The 16,477-nt window shown below is 37.8% G+C and overlaps 1 protein-coding gene across 1 annotated transcript; it reads right to left on the bottom strand.

Annotated features, from left to right (window-relative positions):
* Window positions 1–7,409: 7,409 nt before the first annotated feature.
* On the bottom strand, window positions 7,410–8,347 carry LOC102267555 (olfactory receptor 6C2). Its single transcript, XM_005907745.2, is given in 2 exon segments — window positions 7,410–7,753; window positions 7,756–8,347. Coding segments are annotated over 2 exon segments (936 nt in total).
* Window positions 8,348–16,477: the final 8,130 nt, after the last annotated feature.

Genomic DNA, 16,477 nt, shown 5'->3' with positions numbered 1-16,477 from the left:
ACTTATTCTAATGGAAGATTATGGCTTCAGTTGACTGTGTAATTTTCATCATCCCCAAGATGAAATCAAACATATAAATGGTCTCAAATATATGCACAAATGCCCCTTTCATGAGGGCATACACATTCACAGACAGTATTGTGCAGTGGATAGTGCTCTCTGAGTTGCCAACTGACCCTCATTAAGATTCTTTTCCACTTAGACGTAGAAAACAATGTCTTATAACTTAAAGCTGAAATTAAAAATAATTTATTTTAAATGTCTGAGAATATAAAGTGATTCTGAGAAGATTTGATAGTGATAATTTCTGATTTCTCTCAACAAGAGCAGATTTTTCACAATGAATGTAATGAATGCTTTATTATCTCAGACTCTTATGGATGTACAGGAGCCCGATGTTTGGATAAATATAGAGTCCTTACTGACTAAAGCTCAAACATGACTAATGAACATAATATGCAGTAAATTTTGACAAAACACCTGAAAGAGGCAGCAATGGGAAGTGGGTCTTTGGAAACTGTAGAATGCAATGACTTTATTAGACACATTCCAAGTGCAAAACTGTAATTTTCTGATGCAAAGAGACTCTTGAATCCACAGATAACAAAGTGTTAAGAAAACACAACAAGGTTGCTTTATGTCTATGTTTTCAATGTGAAAATATTTACATTTGTATGTTTACATATGCACCTGAAAAAAATGCAAAAGTGCAAAATGGCTGTCTGAGGAGGCCTTACAAATAGCTGTGAAAAGAAGAGACTGCTACTGTTACTGCTAAGTCCCTTCTGTCGTGTCCGACTCTATACGACCCCATCGATGGCAGCCCACCAGGCTCCCCCAGCCCTGGGATTCTCCAGGCAAGAACACTGGAGTAGGTTGACATTTCCTTTCCAATGCATGAAAGGGAAATGTGAAAGTGAAGTTGAGCAACTTCACTCGTGTCTGACTCTTCGCGACCCCATGGACTGCAGCCTACCAGGCTCCTCTGACCATGGGATTTTCCAGACAAGAGTATTGGAGTGGGTTGCCATTGCCTAAAGCAAAGGAGAAAAGGAAAGATATACCCATTTGAATGCAGAGTTCCAAAGAATAGCAAGGAGAGGTAAGAATGCCTTCCTTAGTAATCAGTGTAAAGAAATAGAGGAAAACATTAGAACGGGAAAGACTAGAGATCACTTCAAGAAAATTAGAGATACCAAGGGAACATTTCATGCAAAGATGGGCTCAATAAAGGACAGAAATTGTATAGACCTAACAGAAGCAGAAGATATTAAGAAGAGGTGGCAAGAATACAGAGCTATACAAAAAAGATCTTCATAATCCAGATAATCACAATGTTGTTGTGGTCACTCACCTAGAGCCAAACATCCTGGAATGTGAAGTCAAGTGGGCCTTAGGAAGCATCATTATGAACAAAGTTAGTGGAGGTGATGGAATTCCAGCTGAGCTATTTCAAATCCTAAAAGATGATGCTGTGAAAATGCTGCACTCAATATGTCAGCAAATTTGGAAAACTCAGCAGTGGTCACAGCACTGGAAAAGGTCAGTTTTCATTCCAATCCCAAAGAAAGGCAATGTCAAAGAATGCTCAAACTACCGCACAATTGCACTCATCTCACACGCTAATAAAGTAATGCTGAAAGTTCTGCAAGCTAGGCTTCACCAGTACGTGAGCTGTGAACTTCCAGATGTTCAAGCTGCTTTTAGAAAAGGCAGAGGAACCAGAGATCAAATTGTCAACATCTGTTGGATCATTGAAAAAGCAAGTGAGTTCCAGAAAATCATCTGCTTCTGCTTTATTGACTACATCAAAGCCTTTGACTGTGTAGATCACAACAAACTGTGGAAAATTCTTCAAGAGATGGGAATACTAGACCATCTGACCTGCCTTTTGAGAAATCTGTATGCAGGTCAGGAAGCAACCATTATAGCTAGACATGAAACAACAGACTGGTTTCAAATAGGAAAAGGAGTACTTCAAGGCTATATATTGTCACCCTACTTATTTAACTTATATGCAGAGTACATCATGAGAAATGCTGGGCTGGATGAAGCACACACTGGAATCAAGATTGCCAGGAGAAGTATCAATAACCTCAGAGATGTAGATGACACCACCATTATGCCAGAAAGTAAAGAAGAACTAAAGAGCCTCTTGATGAAAGTGAAAGACGAGAGTGAAAAAGTTGGCTTAAAGCTCAACATTCAGAAAACTAAGATCATGGCATTTGGTCCCATCACTTCATGGCAAATAGATGGGGAAACAGTGAAACGAGTGACAGAATTTATTTTTTTGGCCCTAAAATTACTACAGATGGTGACCACAACCCTGAAATGAAAAGATGCTTAGCTCCTTGGAATATAACTCATGACCAACCTAGACAGCACATTACTTTGCCAACAAAGGTTTTTCTAGTCAACACTATGGTTTTTCCAGTAGTCATGTATAAACATGAGAGGTGGACTATAAAGAAATTGGAGTGCCGAAGAATCGATGCTTTTGAACTGTGGTGTTGAAGAAGATGCTTGAGAGTCCCTTGGACTGCAAGGAGATCCAACCAGTCCATCCTAAAGGAAATCAGTAGTGAATATCCATTGGAAAGACTGATGTTGAAGCTGAAACTCCAATACTTTGGCCACCTGATGCAAAGAGCTGATTCATTTGAAAAGACCCTGATTCTGGGGAAGTTTGAAGGTGGGAGGAGAAGGGGACGGCAGAGGATGAGATGGTTGGATAACATCATTGACTCAATGGACATGAGCTTGAGTAAACTCCAGGAGTTGGTGATGGACAGGGTGGCCTGGTGTGCTGCAGTCCATGGGGTCACAAAGAGTCAGACACAACTGAGTGACTGAACTGAAATGAACTGAATGAAAGTTGTATACATATGACCCTTTTCTAATTCAATAACTAAATATTTATGTGGTAAAGTACATATTTTCATTATCACTTCTGCATTATACTTTTTAATGGATAAATCATTATTTAATAAAGCTTGTCCTTTTTTAAAAAAACTGTTAGTTTCTCAGTCATTTCCAACGATTTGTGACCTTTGGATTGTAGTCTACCAGGCTTCTCAGCCCATGGAATTCTCCAGGCAAAAATACTGGAGTGGGTAGCTATTCCTGTCTCCAGAGAATCTTTCCTACTCAGGGATGGAGCCTGGGTCTCCTACATTGCAGGCAGATTCTTTACCATCTGAGCCATCAGGGAAGCCCTCTCATATTTAACTCCTAGACAATTTAATATTAAATATTTTATATAAACCTCCTTTATTTCCTTAGTTTATATTATCAGAAGAGAATTTCTAAGGCAAGTTCCACTTATATGTTAGAATTTTGAGTGTACTGACAAATTTGCCCCAATGTGTAATAACATATAACATAAAAGTGTCTGCATCTCCCTTTGGCACTGTTGGGATTATGGGATCTCTAGGAATTCCACTCATCTTTTGCTTGAGTTCTGAGTCAACTAGGTGGTAAATGAATATGAAAATACCAGTTTTATTATAAAGGTATTGAAAACATGGTTTTGAATACCCCAGTAAGAAAATCTTGATTAGTCTCATTTCCATGTAGGCAGTGCTAAAAAACCAGAACTACCCCCACTACCTTGGACAGATCCTTTTGCTAAATGACTTCAAGGAGTCTGAAATCTGTCTGCTGAAAAGATAGTTCAAAAGAGGAAATGGAATAGGTTGGGGCTTCCCTGGTGACTTAGAGGGTACAGAGTGTGCCTGTAGTACGGGAGACCCAGGTTCAATCCCTGGATTGGGAAGATCCCCTGGAGAAGAAAATGGCAACCCACTCCAGTATCCTTGCCTGGAAAATGCCATGGATGGTGGAGTCTGGCAGAGTACAGTCCATGGGTTCACAAAGAGTTGGACATGACTAAGCGATTGAACAACAATAGATGGAACAGTCAGGGTTCCCAGTAAGCAAGTTTAAAGAGAAATCGAGAAAGCCATTGTGACTGGAGAATAAATTGTGTAGATACAAATAGTATCAGAATTCAGGTTTTGTGATGATTCACCCTTCCTATTAGTTGGATTCATTGACTCCTTTTTCTTTTATGTCTTTGAGATGAGTGCAGTGTTTCTAATTGAGTTAAGAAAAACTTCGTTTACTTCCTTGTTTCTCAGTGTGTTAAATAAAGGGATTTAACATTGGTGAAATGGAACTAATAAGGAGAAAAATTACTTTATTAATAACTACCTTATTCTTGGATGAAGATATCACATAAATAAAGATGCAACTAGCATAAGTGATGGAGACAACAATCATGTGGGAATAACAAGTGGAGAAGGCCTTCTTCCTTTGCTGGGCAGAGGGAAATCTTAGAATAGTGTTGACGCTATAAATATAGGAAAGAACTACACACATGAATTGATGATGAAGGTCAGCACAGCACACAAAATAGCCATCTGTTCTATCAGTCACATGTCTGAGCAAGAGATCTTCCGGATATGATAAACATCACAGTAAAAGTGATCAATTTCATTCAGATCAAAGAATTCCTTTAGTTGTTATAGATGTCTCCTCTGTAAAAGGTTATTCTTTAGTGTTTTCTAAGGTATTTATTCAGCTTTTTTTTTTTTTTAAACGAAGCAAAACTAATCACCATTGGCTTTCCATAGATTCATATACACACTAAACACATAATAGTAAACTTGAGACAAAATAAATAGGAAATTCATGACATTTAAGGGAAGCATAGTGTCTACAGAAAACAGGGTACCCAAAATGGCTACCTCTTTTCTTGCTGTTTATACCCTCTGCAGTGTGTGCCCCTAGTTCCTTCCAAGCACAGGTGATTTTGTTTTTCTTCCTTGAATGTTGACTGGTCCTATGACTTCCTTGGCTAATAGAATGTGCGTGGTAGAAGGCATATTGTGCCTAGGAATCCAGAGGCCTTGCTTGCTTCCACTCTCTCCCCTAAGGCCTTGTGATCTTACCACGTGAACCAGTGTTAGCTAAGTGATAAAACATAATCTGGAAGAGGGTTCATTTATCTTAATAAGGAGTTGTTCAGCTTCTAAGTATGAGAATGAGGCCCTATTTGACAGCAAGAATCAATCAGCTGTGAGACAGTCCTATAAACCTAGCCAGCTAAGATCAGCTGATGTTTGTGTAAACTGGAAAAAAACACAAACTCAAGGTTTAAACCACTGATTTAGGGATGATTTTTCATTGCATAATAACTAACTGCAGGATGTGACACGTGCATATATGACGGCCTCCACACAGAGGGCTAGGGAGGGACATAGGAAAGGAAATCTTTGTATAAGGTGATGCCTTGAGCATGGCCTAGAAATGAAAGTCAAAAGCATTCCAGTCTGGACCATTGAGCTTTATGGTGAGAAATGTGAGATGTGGAAAGGAATAAATAACCATATGTATAACATATTTATTTGAGAAATAATAGTGAAGGATGTACCTCCTGTTTTTTTAATGGTAAAGATAATCTTTCTGGAGACAATTATGTCTTCATATTGGATTCTTTGTTTATAACCCAGGGCTTCCTTGTATTTTGCTGGTTTAATTTTCTTGATGTATAGAACTTCAATTTACTGGGATTTGATGGCCCCTTTTGGCTTAATTTAGCTATCTTTAGGATGTGAACTGTATTATGTATTTCAGCACTAGTTTTACTTCATCATCATAAAGATGGTTTTAGTGTCTCAGCAGATTTTATCAGATCACTGCCACCTGGGTGATGAATTAATATAGACTGTGGTCTTTACTTTAGAGGGAATCTAATGAATCTAAATCCTAAAACTTTGGGCTTTGAAGTTTTTTTTACAAGGTATATGTGGATCTCCATATGTCTAAGCTTATATATTTCTTCTCCAACATTAAAATCCTTTCATTTTTGCTCAGTGTGAAGTCGCTCAGTCATGTCCAACTCTTTGCGACCCCATGGACTGTAGCCTATCAGGCTCTTCTGTACATGGGTTTTCCAGGCAAGAATGCTGGAATGGATTGCCATTTCCTTCTCCAGGGGATCTTCCCAACCCAGGAATCGAACCCAGGTCTCCCACATTGCAGGCAGAAGCTTTACTGTCTGAGCCACCAGGGAAGTCCCAAACTAACCCACAATTTTTCTTGAATAGCTAATTCCTACTTGAGAAGAGCAATATATATATATTTTGCTGGAAGAAATATCATTAACCTCAGATATGCAGATGACACCACCCTTATGGCAGAAAGTGAAGAGGAACTAAAAAGCCTCTTGATGAAAGTGAAAGAGGAGAGTGAAAAAGTTGGCTTAAAGCTCAACATTCAGAAAACTAAGGGCATGGCATGTGGTCCCATTACTTCATGGGAAATAGATGGGGAAACAGTGGAAGCAGTGTCAGGCTTTATTTTTTTGGGCTCCAAAATCACTGCAGATGGTGACTGCAGCCATGAAATTAAAAGATGCTTACTCCTTGGAAGGAAAGTTATGACCAACCTAGATAGTATATTCAAAAGCAGAGACATTACTTTGCCAACAAAGGTCCGTCTAGTCAAGGCTATGGTTTTTCCTGTGGTCATGTATGGATGTGAGAGTTGCATAATCTCACATATAAAGAAAGCTATAAAGAAAGCTGAACGCTGAAGAATTGATGCTTTTGAACTGTGGTGTTGGAGAAGACTCTTGAGAGTCCCTTGGACTGCAAGGAGATCCACCCAGTCCATTCTGAAGGAGATCAGCCCTGGGATTTCTTTGGAAGGAATGATGTGAAAGCTGAAACTCCAGTACTTTGGCCACCTCATGTGAAGAGTTGACTCATTGGAAAAGACTCTGATGCTGGGAGGGATTGGGGGCAGGAGGAGAAGGGGACGACAGAGGATGAGATGGCTGGATGGCGTCACTGACTCGATGGACGTGAGTCTGAGTGAACTCTGGGAGTTGATGATGGACAGGGAGGCCTGGCATGGTGCAATTCATGGGGTCGCAAAAGTCGGACACGACTGAGCAACTGACCTAACTGAACTGATATATATAAACACACACACTTTTTGGATATTTGTACTTAGAAGAGAATTGATACTATTACTCCACTATTTTCCTATGAGTTAAAGGATTCGATTTTTTCCACATAAGATAATATTTCTTTTATTGATCAAAGGCAGGTTAGAATTCAGGAAAGACTTTTCTCATGGAAATATAATATCATGTTCTTTTAATTTGAGATATTATCTTGGATAAAGTTTATTTTCAACAGGAGTTGACATAACTTGTTTATATCAAATATTTAAAATATGATTTAAAATCCAGGATTTAATAATAACAGTGATATAAGCATGCTAATACCAATAGAAAATAGACCAGAATACAACAGTTAAGATGAAGATTGTGACTTCAAGTCTCAATGATCTTTTCAAATTTATATTATTAATTTATGCTTCATTTTAACATTCCTTTACTTCCTTAAAATCAATGAAATTCTTTTGATTAAGTCAGCAAAAGCTTGTTTTACTTGTTTGTTCCTCAGGCTATAAATAAATGGGTTTAACATGGGAGCAACTGAGGTAGTAAGCACTAATACACCCTTATTAACTGCCACTTCATCCTTTGCTGAAGGTTTGACATAAATGAAAATACAGCTTCCATAGGTGATAGAAACCACAATCAGGTGAGAAGAGCAGGTAGAAAAGGCCTTCATTTTTTGCTGAGCCGAAGGCAACTTTATGATAGTCTTGATGATGTATGTATAAGACAGAAACACACACAGAAATGTCCCAATGACAGTCAACACAGCAATGGTAAAACCATCTGTTCTAGGAACCATGTGTCTGAACAAGAGATTTTTAACACAGGAAAAGCATCACAGAGAAAATGATCGATGATATTAGAGTCACAGAATTCCAGTTCTAAGCCCAGGGAAGCTGGTGGAAATATGACCAGACAACCTGCTATCCAACAGCAAATAACAAGTCCTCCACAGACTCTACTGTTCATGATGGTTGCATATTGTAAAGGTTTGCAGATGGCCACATAGCGGTCATAGGACATGATGGCTAGGAGAAAAAATTCTGTTGCTGCAAAAACGAAGATAAAAAATATTTGACTAAAACAAGCATTATAAGAAATAGTCTTGTCCCCAGTTGATAAGCTGTATAAGAATCTGGGAATGCAGACGGTGGTGAATAAGGTTTCTAAAAAGGAGAAATTTTTGAGGAAAAAGTACATGGCAGTTTTAAGGTGGGAATCTACTAAAGTGAGTATAATGATGGTCAGGTTCCCAGTGACACTCAAAGTGTAGGAAGCAAATAGAAATATAAAGATCAGAACCTGCATTGGAGGATCATCTGTTAGTCCCAGGAGAATGAATGTAGGTAATGATGTATGGTTTTTCATCACTGACTTGTACTTCTTCAAGCTCCTCACAAAGTCAAGTGACACTGAACTGAGAAAACCTGTATGAAATTATAAGGCCATGGCTACCGAGTAAAAAAATCCAATCAATGCAATGAATAGTCATTTTCTTCTTTGACGACAATGACAGATCAAAACTTTGGAATTGTCAGCTCCTTTGGTGATCATTATAGGTATCCTCAAATTCAGGTTTTTCTGAAATAAGTTTGTACTAGAGTCCATATGTTTATACTCTTTGCATGTTCTCATCTCTCTATTTTTTCAATTTAAATTTTGTCCCTTATATTCTGAAATGTATTTAGCTATAGAATTAGAAAGGATCATCTGAGCCATAAAATTTTGTGGATTTGATAGTATTCTTTTTCTCCTGAGTAGTAATTCTTCACTACTCACAGGTTTGAATGAGTTCACAAGTTGCTTGAAGTGTGGGTTCCTGTTAAATGCAAATTAATAGCATTTGTATAAAGTGTCAAACTGGAGGCCATGTGTGCAGCATCTGAATGCTTTTACTGCAGTCACCAAAGAGTTATCTCATTTTATGTATTTTACTTTTGGTATCAGAATTGTCATCTAAATAACATAGCTTTCCAGTATTGCTATTACCTTGAAATTTCTACATCAATATCTGACCTTCCCTCCATTTGCACTCTGATAGAACACAGTGTTGGAAAAATACAACATAAACAAGTTACCTGATGCAATACTGGGCAAAGAAATTATGACAAGGAAAAGAAAATCCTGAAAGAATTTAACCTCAGTTGTTTGTACTTCCAAGGTCATGAAGGAGAAGGGGAGACAGGATGAGACACAGGTTGGAGACCAAGGACACATGACAATCCCTTTTCAGGTAGTATTTGAATTGGATCCAGCAACAGAAAAATGACATAGGTGGAAAACTGTGAAGCTCCAAATAAAATCTATATTTAAATGTATTTATTTTAATCTTATTTAATTCTTTTTTCAATGAATCCTTCTGGCCTCTGAGACCCTCCAAGCTGGAGCTGCTAGCACTCTCTTTGTGTTTCTGGGAACTCACAGAGAAGTCCTCCAGTGCAGTGTGTAAGCTCAGTTCCTGGGCACCTGGAAAGTGAGTCAGGAGCCACTATTTTCCCATTGACTTCTTGCAGGGGGGAACCCAGAGAGCATATGAGACTCAAAAGGCAGAGGTGGAGACACTCTCACTGCCTGCTTAGTCTGGCCATAACTCAGACCTGTCCTTATGTGTTGCAACACTATTTACAACAGTCAAGACATGGAAGCAACCTAGATGTTCATCAGTAGATAAACTGATAAAGAAGATGTGCTACATGTATACAATACAATGTTGTGTGTGTTAGTTACTCAGTCGTGTCCGACTGTTTGTGGTCCCATGGACTGTAGCCCACCAGACTCCTCTGTCCATGGAATTCTCCAGGCAAGAATACTGGAGTGGGTTGCCATTTCCTTCTCCAGGGGATCTTCCCAACCCAGGGATTGAACGTGGATCTCTTGCATTACAGGCAGATTCTTTACCATCTGAACTATAAGGGAAGTCCACAGTCATGTATAATTCAGCCATCAGGGAAGCCTACTATTATGTGTAATTCAGACAACTGGTGGGAAGCTGCTATAGAACACAGGGAGTCCAGCCTGGTGCTCTGTGATGGGTGGGATGGGAGAGGGGAGGGATGTTCAAAAGGTGGGGATATATACATAATTATGACTGATTCATGCTATTTTATGACTGAAACCAACACACTATTGTAAAGCAATAATCCTCCAATTAAAAAATAGAGTTAAAGATCCCACATGAAAAAAAAACTCTATTACTTGCACACAGTGTTAATTCCTTAGTTTTAATAATTCTTATATGATTACACAGGTTGCTACCATTAGGAAGAGCTAAGTGAAGAATATCCGGGAACTGGCACACTATTTTTGTCAACTATTCTGTTAAGTACAGAATTATTTCACAATTAAAAATTTACCAAATAGATATATAAAAAGAAAGAACCAAAAAAGCGAATAGTAATTGCTGAGCACTTTCTATCTGCCTGGCAGAAGAATGGGGCAAATCTTCACATGGATGGTTTGTCTGGTATATATGTCCTTTTCTCCAATTTTATGCTTCTTCACCCATATTTTTGGGGGTGATGTCCATTTTATATTATCTATAAGTATGGAAAATATCCTTTGAAGTTAACATTTACAGTTAAAACTAATGGTTTAATATTAATCAGCAATACCTGAATTGTGAAGATTCTGTCTATATCTAAAATCCAAAATTATAATATTAACTTCAGGCTTCCCTGGTGTCTCAGGCTGGAAAAGAATCCACTTGCAATGTGGGAGACCTGGGTTTGATTCCTGGGTTGGGAAGATCCTCTGGAGGAGGGCATGGCAACCCACTCCAGTATTCTTGCCTGGGGAATCCCCATGGACAGAGGAGCCTGGTGGGCTGCTGTCCTGGGGTCACAAAGAGTCGGAACAACTAAGCATAGCAATAGGACCCAAAATGCTTGGGATCTTTGACCCCTTGATAGTACACTTGTGTGATGAGGATGTTCATGTTTAGAAAGGAATGTTACCTGTGAAACAGCTCTTCAGAGTGCTTCCACCAAAGGGAGCATTCACATTCCACATACCAAAACAACATTCTTTACAAGTTTGCGAGGAGTCTGTTTCCTGATACAGCTCTGTTCATTACCAGCTTCCCACCCATGTGCTTCCCTTTGCAAGACTGATACTGATACCTGTAGGTATTTCAAGTCTTGGCTTAGTGTCACTTCTAGCAAAAAACTTTCTTGAAACTTCATTGTGCAAGTTATTGGCTTCTATTTTTTGCCCCTCTAGTCCACTATACTTATCTCTTTGTTACCACTAAATATGTGAGTGTGATTTTACTAGCATTGAGCTATTCCTTGTTCTTTGAGATTCCACAACACTTCGAACTATTCAGTGGTTATCAAAAGCTCAATAAATATGTTTAGTGTAAAATTCATAAATTTTATATGTGCTTTTTTGACTCAGAACAAGCGATCTGTTTTCTCATTTAGTGACATTTCCACTTTCTTTTGGGCTTCCCTTGTGGCTCAGGTGGTATAGAATCTACCCTCAGTCTGGAAGACCTGGGTTCCATCTCTGGATTGGGAAGGTCCCCGGGAGAAGGGAAATGCTACCCACTCTAGCATTCTGGCCTGAAGAATTCCATGGGCTGTATAGTCCATGGGGTTGCAGAGAGTTGGACATGACTGAGAGACTTTCACTTTCACTTCCATTTTCTTTTATGGGTAACTTTTCAATAAGTATGCAATCCCAGTTGATGGTCTTCAATTTGTTGCCTTCAAAAAGTCACTTAGATTCTTTCATGTTTTATCTTTCTTGGGGTATAAATGACATAAGAATGTACACACTTAATATATATGCTATATTTAACCTCTGTTGTCCATTTTCCTTCATTTTAAAAAATGAGGTCTTTAAAATATAAAAAACTATCCCTTGCTTCTTGGAAGTGCAAAAAAAGTCTACCTGTCATATTTCATCTTAGATTAAAAAGAAAGTCATTTGAAATTTTTTTGTTTTGATTAAAATTATTATGTATTTGGTCTTTTCTTTCATTATATACCCAGCAGCTAACTCAAATATTTCCTATCCTTGTCACTGACTGAATACTTTGTTTTCCTCCACTGCTGAATCACAAGACATTTGCCTTAGAGGCTTCATGTAAATGATTACTTGGAGTTTCACTTGGTTGCTTAAAAAAAAAAAAAAAAAAAAAGAATTCCCTTCCTAATCAATAGATGGGGAAACAGTGGCTGACTTTATTTTTACGGGCTCCAAAATCACTGCAAATGGTGATTGCAGCCGTGAAATTAAAATGTTCTTACTCCTTGGAAGGAAAGTTATGGCCAACCTAGACAACATATTAAAAAGTAGAGACATTACTTTGTCAACAAAGGTCTGTCTAATCAAGGCTATGGTTTTTCCAGTGGTCATGTATGGATGTGAGAGTTGGCCTATAAAGAAAGCTGATGCTTTTGAACTGTGGTGTTGGAGAAGACTCTTGAGAGTCCCTTGGACTACAAGGAGATCCAACAAGTCCATCCTAAAGGAGATCAGTCCTGGGTGTTCACTGGAAGGACTGATGTTGAAGCTGAAACTCCAATACTTTGGCCACCTGATGTGAAGAGCTGACTCATTTAAAAAGACCCTGATTCTGGGAAAGACTGAGGGCAGGAGGAGAAAGGGATGACAGAGGATGAGATGGCTGGATGGCATCACCGACTCAATGGACATGGGTTTGGGTGGACTCCGGGAGTTGGTGATAGACAGGGAGGCCTGGCATACTGTGGTTCATGGGGTTGCAAAGAGTCGGACACGACTGAGTGACTGAACTGAACTGAATCATAGGAAATGCAGATATCAGCTCCCACTTGGTGCCTAGTCCTACTGTTTAGCCTAAAGTATTCATAGAAAAACAGAATAAGGGAAGCACAGGGAATGTTTTGCCTAAAAGTTAGTCTCCCTATCTCAACACCAGGTTAAAGTTCATATAGGGATAGTATAGTTTTTCCAGTGGTGGGATAGGAGTGAATTGTCTCTGCAGCCCATATCCCTTCCCTCAAGTCCTGTTAGAAGGACTCCAGGTATCTGACTCTCCCAAGAATCTCAGGCAGCCTGTATGTCCTGAGGAGACTAAACTTTTCTTCCAAAAATGCCACTATTTTCTTCAGTCATTTGTGTTCCACCTTCTTAATAACACTCTCATGAAATTCATTGACATTGATACATATATTGAAAAATGAGTTTTTATTAAAATGTGGGAGACTTTTAGAAGATGGGGTCATAGTCTTATAAAACATAAGCAAATAAGTTACTCAGTGGAGCTACATTCACTTATTTTATACATAGTTTTTTTTTTTTTTTTTTAATGAAGGTCATATTAAGGCAGAGAACACTTAAGAGCATCCTTCTGAAATTCCACTGCATTTAGAAGAACTTCTTCATATTGATACATGAAAACAGCTACTCAAAGACTGAGAAGTCATATTTCATAAGTGGCTGTTGAAACTGTTTGTGAAATGTTAAACCGACAGATTATATAAGTCGTTTTGGTATAGATACTTTCCTCAGAGGAAAGCACCATTTTAGAGTTCATGAAAGGCACAGAAAATTATAAAAATACTTTTCTCATGCTCATAACTTCAGATATTTGCTGAACCCCAAAGTGATAAAGGGTGACAAAAGTTGTCCAGGAAGGCGTTATGGTGGAGAGATGTGGGTGGTCTCTGACCATTTTTAGGAGCACAGACATACTCACAGAAGGCTCTGTAGTTGAAGAGTTTTCACTAAGTCGTCCTCCACCCTCACAAGAGGAAGATTTTCTCAACAGAAAGCGTGCCTTGCCCTGAGCCCAGGAAATCTCTACTCTGGAACTACAGAGCTAAGAGTAGCTTAAATAGCTAAGTAGGAATCTCTTTCTGTTGTTGAGGAAGAGTGATTTTCTGATTTTTCTGGCAGAAGGGCATATTTCTAAACTGACATAATTTTTCTTTAAAAAAAAAAAAAAGGAACTGATCTAATTATCAGTTAAGTGAGCAAACAAACATGTCCTTGGTGGTTTTGTCTTAAATGTTACTAATAAATCTCTTATGTAATAGACTTTGGGGATAGAACAGGAAACACAGACCTGGACAAAATGCCTTCAGAGAGGCACTTGTAAATAACATTAGCATCAGAAGAAGGCCAAGTATGTGAAAATCAGTATTAGATTACAAGACAAGAGGCAACTATCTGTTATTTTATTTCAACACTATGTTAGGCATTTGTAACCTGATAAAGACAAGTTTTCCAGTTTATTAACCCTGTAAAGTTTGTAATTAATTTTTAGTATCACTAAAACTATTCAATTTGATAATAATAGAAAAATACCTTTTATCAAAACAACAGACAAAGTGATAGCTTACTATTGATAGTTTTCAGAAATATCTCCCAGATCTTCATAATTCTTCTGTTTTTATATCTCTGTTTTTTATGGGGCTTTTTAGAAAAAGTGAGCCATATTTGATTTACAGTGCTGTGTTAATTTCTGCTTTACAGCAAAGTAGTTCAGTTGCACATACACATATGTTATTTTTTATATTACTTTCCATTATGGTTTATCACAGGAGACTGAATATAGTTCCCTGTGCTATACAGTGTGATCTTGTTATTTACCCATTCTATTTATATGAGATTGCTCCAGGTAACCCCAAATCTACACACTCTCACTCCTCCAATCCCCCAGCAACCACAAAGCTGTTTTCTATGTCTGTGAGTCTTTTTCTGCTTTGTAGATAAGTTTCATATTTTAGGTTCCACATATAAGTGATATTACATGTATTTATCTTTCTCTTTCTGATTTATTTATTATGATAATCACTAGTTGCATCTGTGTTGCTGCAGGTGGCATTATTTCATTCTTCCATTGTATGTATGTACCACATCTTCATCCATTCATTTGTTGATGGACATTAGATTGTTTCTCATGAGACTTTTTATTTCTATATTTATTTATGAACTTATTCTATTTCATTAAAATTTTAATCTATATTTTTGCATTGATAGTCACTATATTACATGATTATATATTTTTAGCTTGTTATATAGTCACATCTTAAAACACTTTCTGTATGGCTTAATTTTAATATGTTCTCTAGGCAAGAATACTGGAGTGCATTGCCATTTCCTTCTCCAGGGGAGCCTCCCAACCCAGGGATCGAACCCGGGTCTCCTGCATTGCAGGCAGACACTTAACCTCTGAGACACCAGGGAAGCCCCCATATTACATGATTATATATTTTTAGTTTGTTATATATTCACATCTTAAAATGCTTTCTGTATGGCTTAATTTTTATATGTCTATGTGTAATTTTCTTTGAATATCACTTTTGTGAATTCATTTAACTTTTTAAGTGTATATATATAATATTTCCCAATATTTTGGAAATTTCCAGCCATAAATTATTCCTATAATTTCTGCCCCATTCTTTCTCTTTTACTGGGCTTAAAATTACACACACAATAGAATTTAACATTGTACCATTGGTCCCAGAATATCTTGAAAAATAATTCTATTTCTCTGTTTTACAAGGGTTTCATACTTCAAATCTAATTTCAAAGTCATACCTCTTTCTTCTGTAATCTCAATCCAGTGATTAAGCTGAAGTGTGACTTTCTGCAGAAACATAATATTTTTCATTTCTAACATTTTCCCTTTAATACTATTTTCTCTGTCTTTTCTGAGAGTTCTTAACTTTTCATCTTCCTTTATCTCATATAGCACAGTTGTGTGACTGATTTAATATCTTTGTATGGTGGTGCTGTGTGTGTGTGTGTGTGCTCAGTCGTATCTGACTCTTTGTGGCCCCATGGACTGTAGCCTGCCAGGCTCCTCTGTCCATGGAATTTTCCAAGCAAGAATACTGGAGTGGGTTGCCATTCCTTCTCTAGGAGATCTTTATAACTTAGGGATTGAACCAGAGTTTCCTGTGTCTCCTTTATTGGCAGGCAGTCTTTACCACTGTGCCACCTAGGCAGCTCAACACCTTTGTATAATACTGCTAATTACTGAGTCATCTTGGCCTTGGCACCTACAGATTATCATTTCAGTTGATGATTATCTTCGGAGTGGATCACATTTTGCCTATTCTTTGTATGTGCAGTTATTTTGAATTGTCTCACACTTTGACTATTACATTGTTAAAACTCTGGATTATGTTATATTCACCTTGAAAATGTGAATAAATTTCTTTAAGCTGGCAGTCAGCTCTGTGAAACTCAAACTACAAGCTCAGTCTCATTTTTTTCAGTGCTGAATGAACTATCAGTTTAGTAATTTAAACCTTTGGTAAAACTATTTTTCTTTTTGTTGGTGTTTGAATCATGGTTATCTGGTTCCAGGTTCATCCTGAAATGTGTGTATGCTTATATATGTTATTAAGGATATGCTCTTCTCTGACTCTTTGGTGAATTCCTGCATCTATCTCAGACCTGCCCAATACTTTCCCCTGTATACTGTTATTGTACAGAGTTTTCTATAAATGACAGTTCCAGTTGGTTGATGGATTATAGGTATCTTTTGTATTCTTGCTG

This window comes from Bos mutus, chromosome 5 (genome assembly GCF_027580195.1).
Source record: "Bos mutus isolate GX-2022 chromosome 5, NWIPB_WYAK_1.1, whole genome shotgun sequence".
Classification (NCBI taxonomy): Eukaryota; Metazoa; Chordata; class Mammalia; order Artiodactyla; family Bovidae; genus Bos; species Bos mutus.
This window is presented reverse-complemented; position numbering and strand designations above follow the sequence as displayed.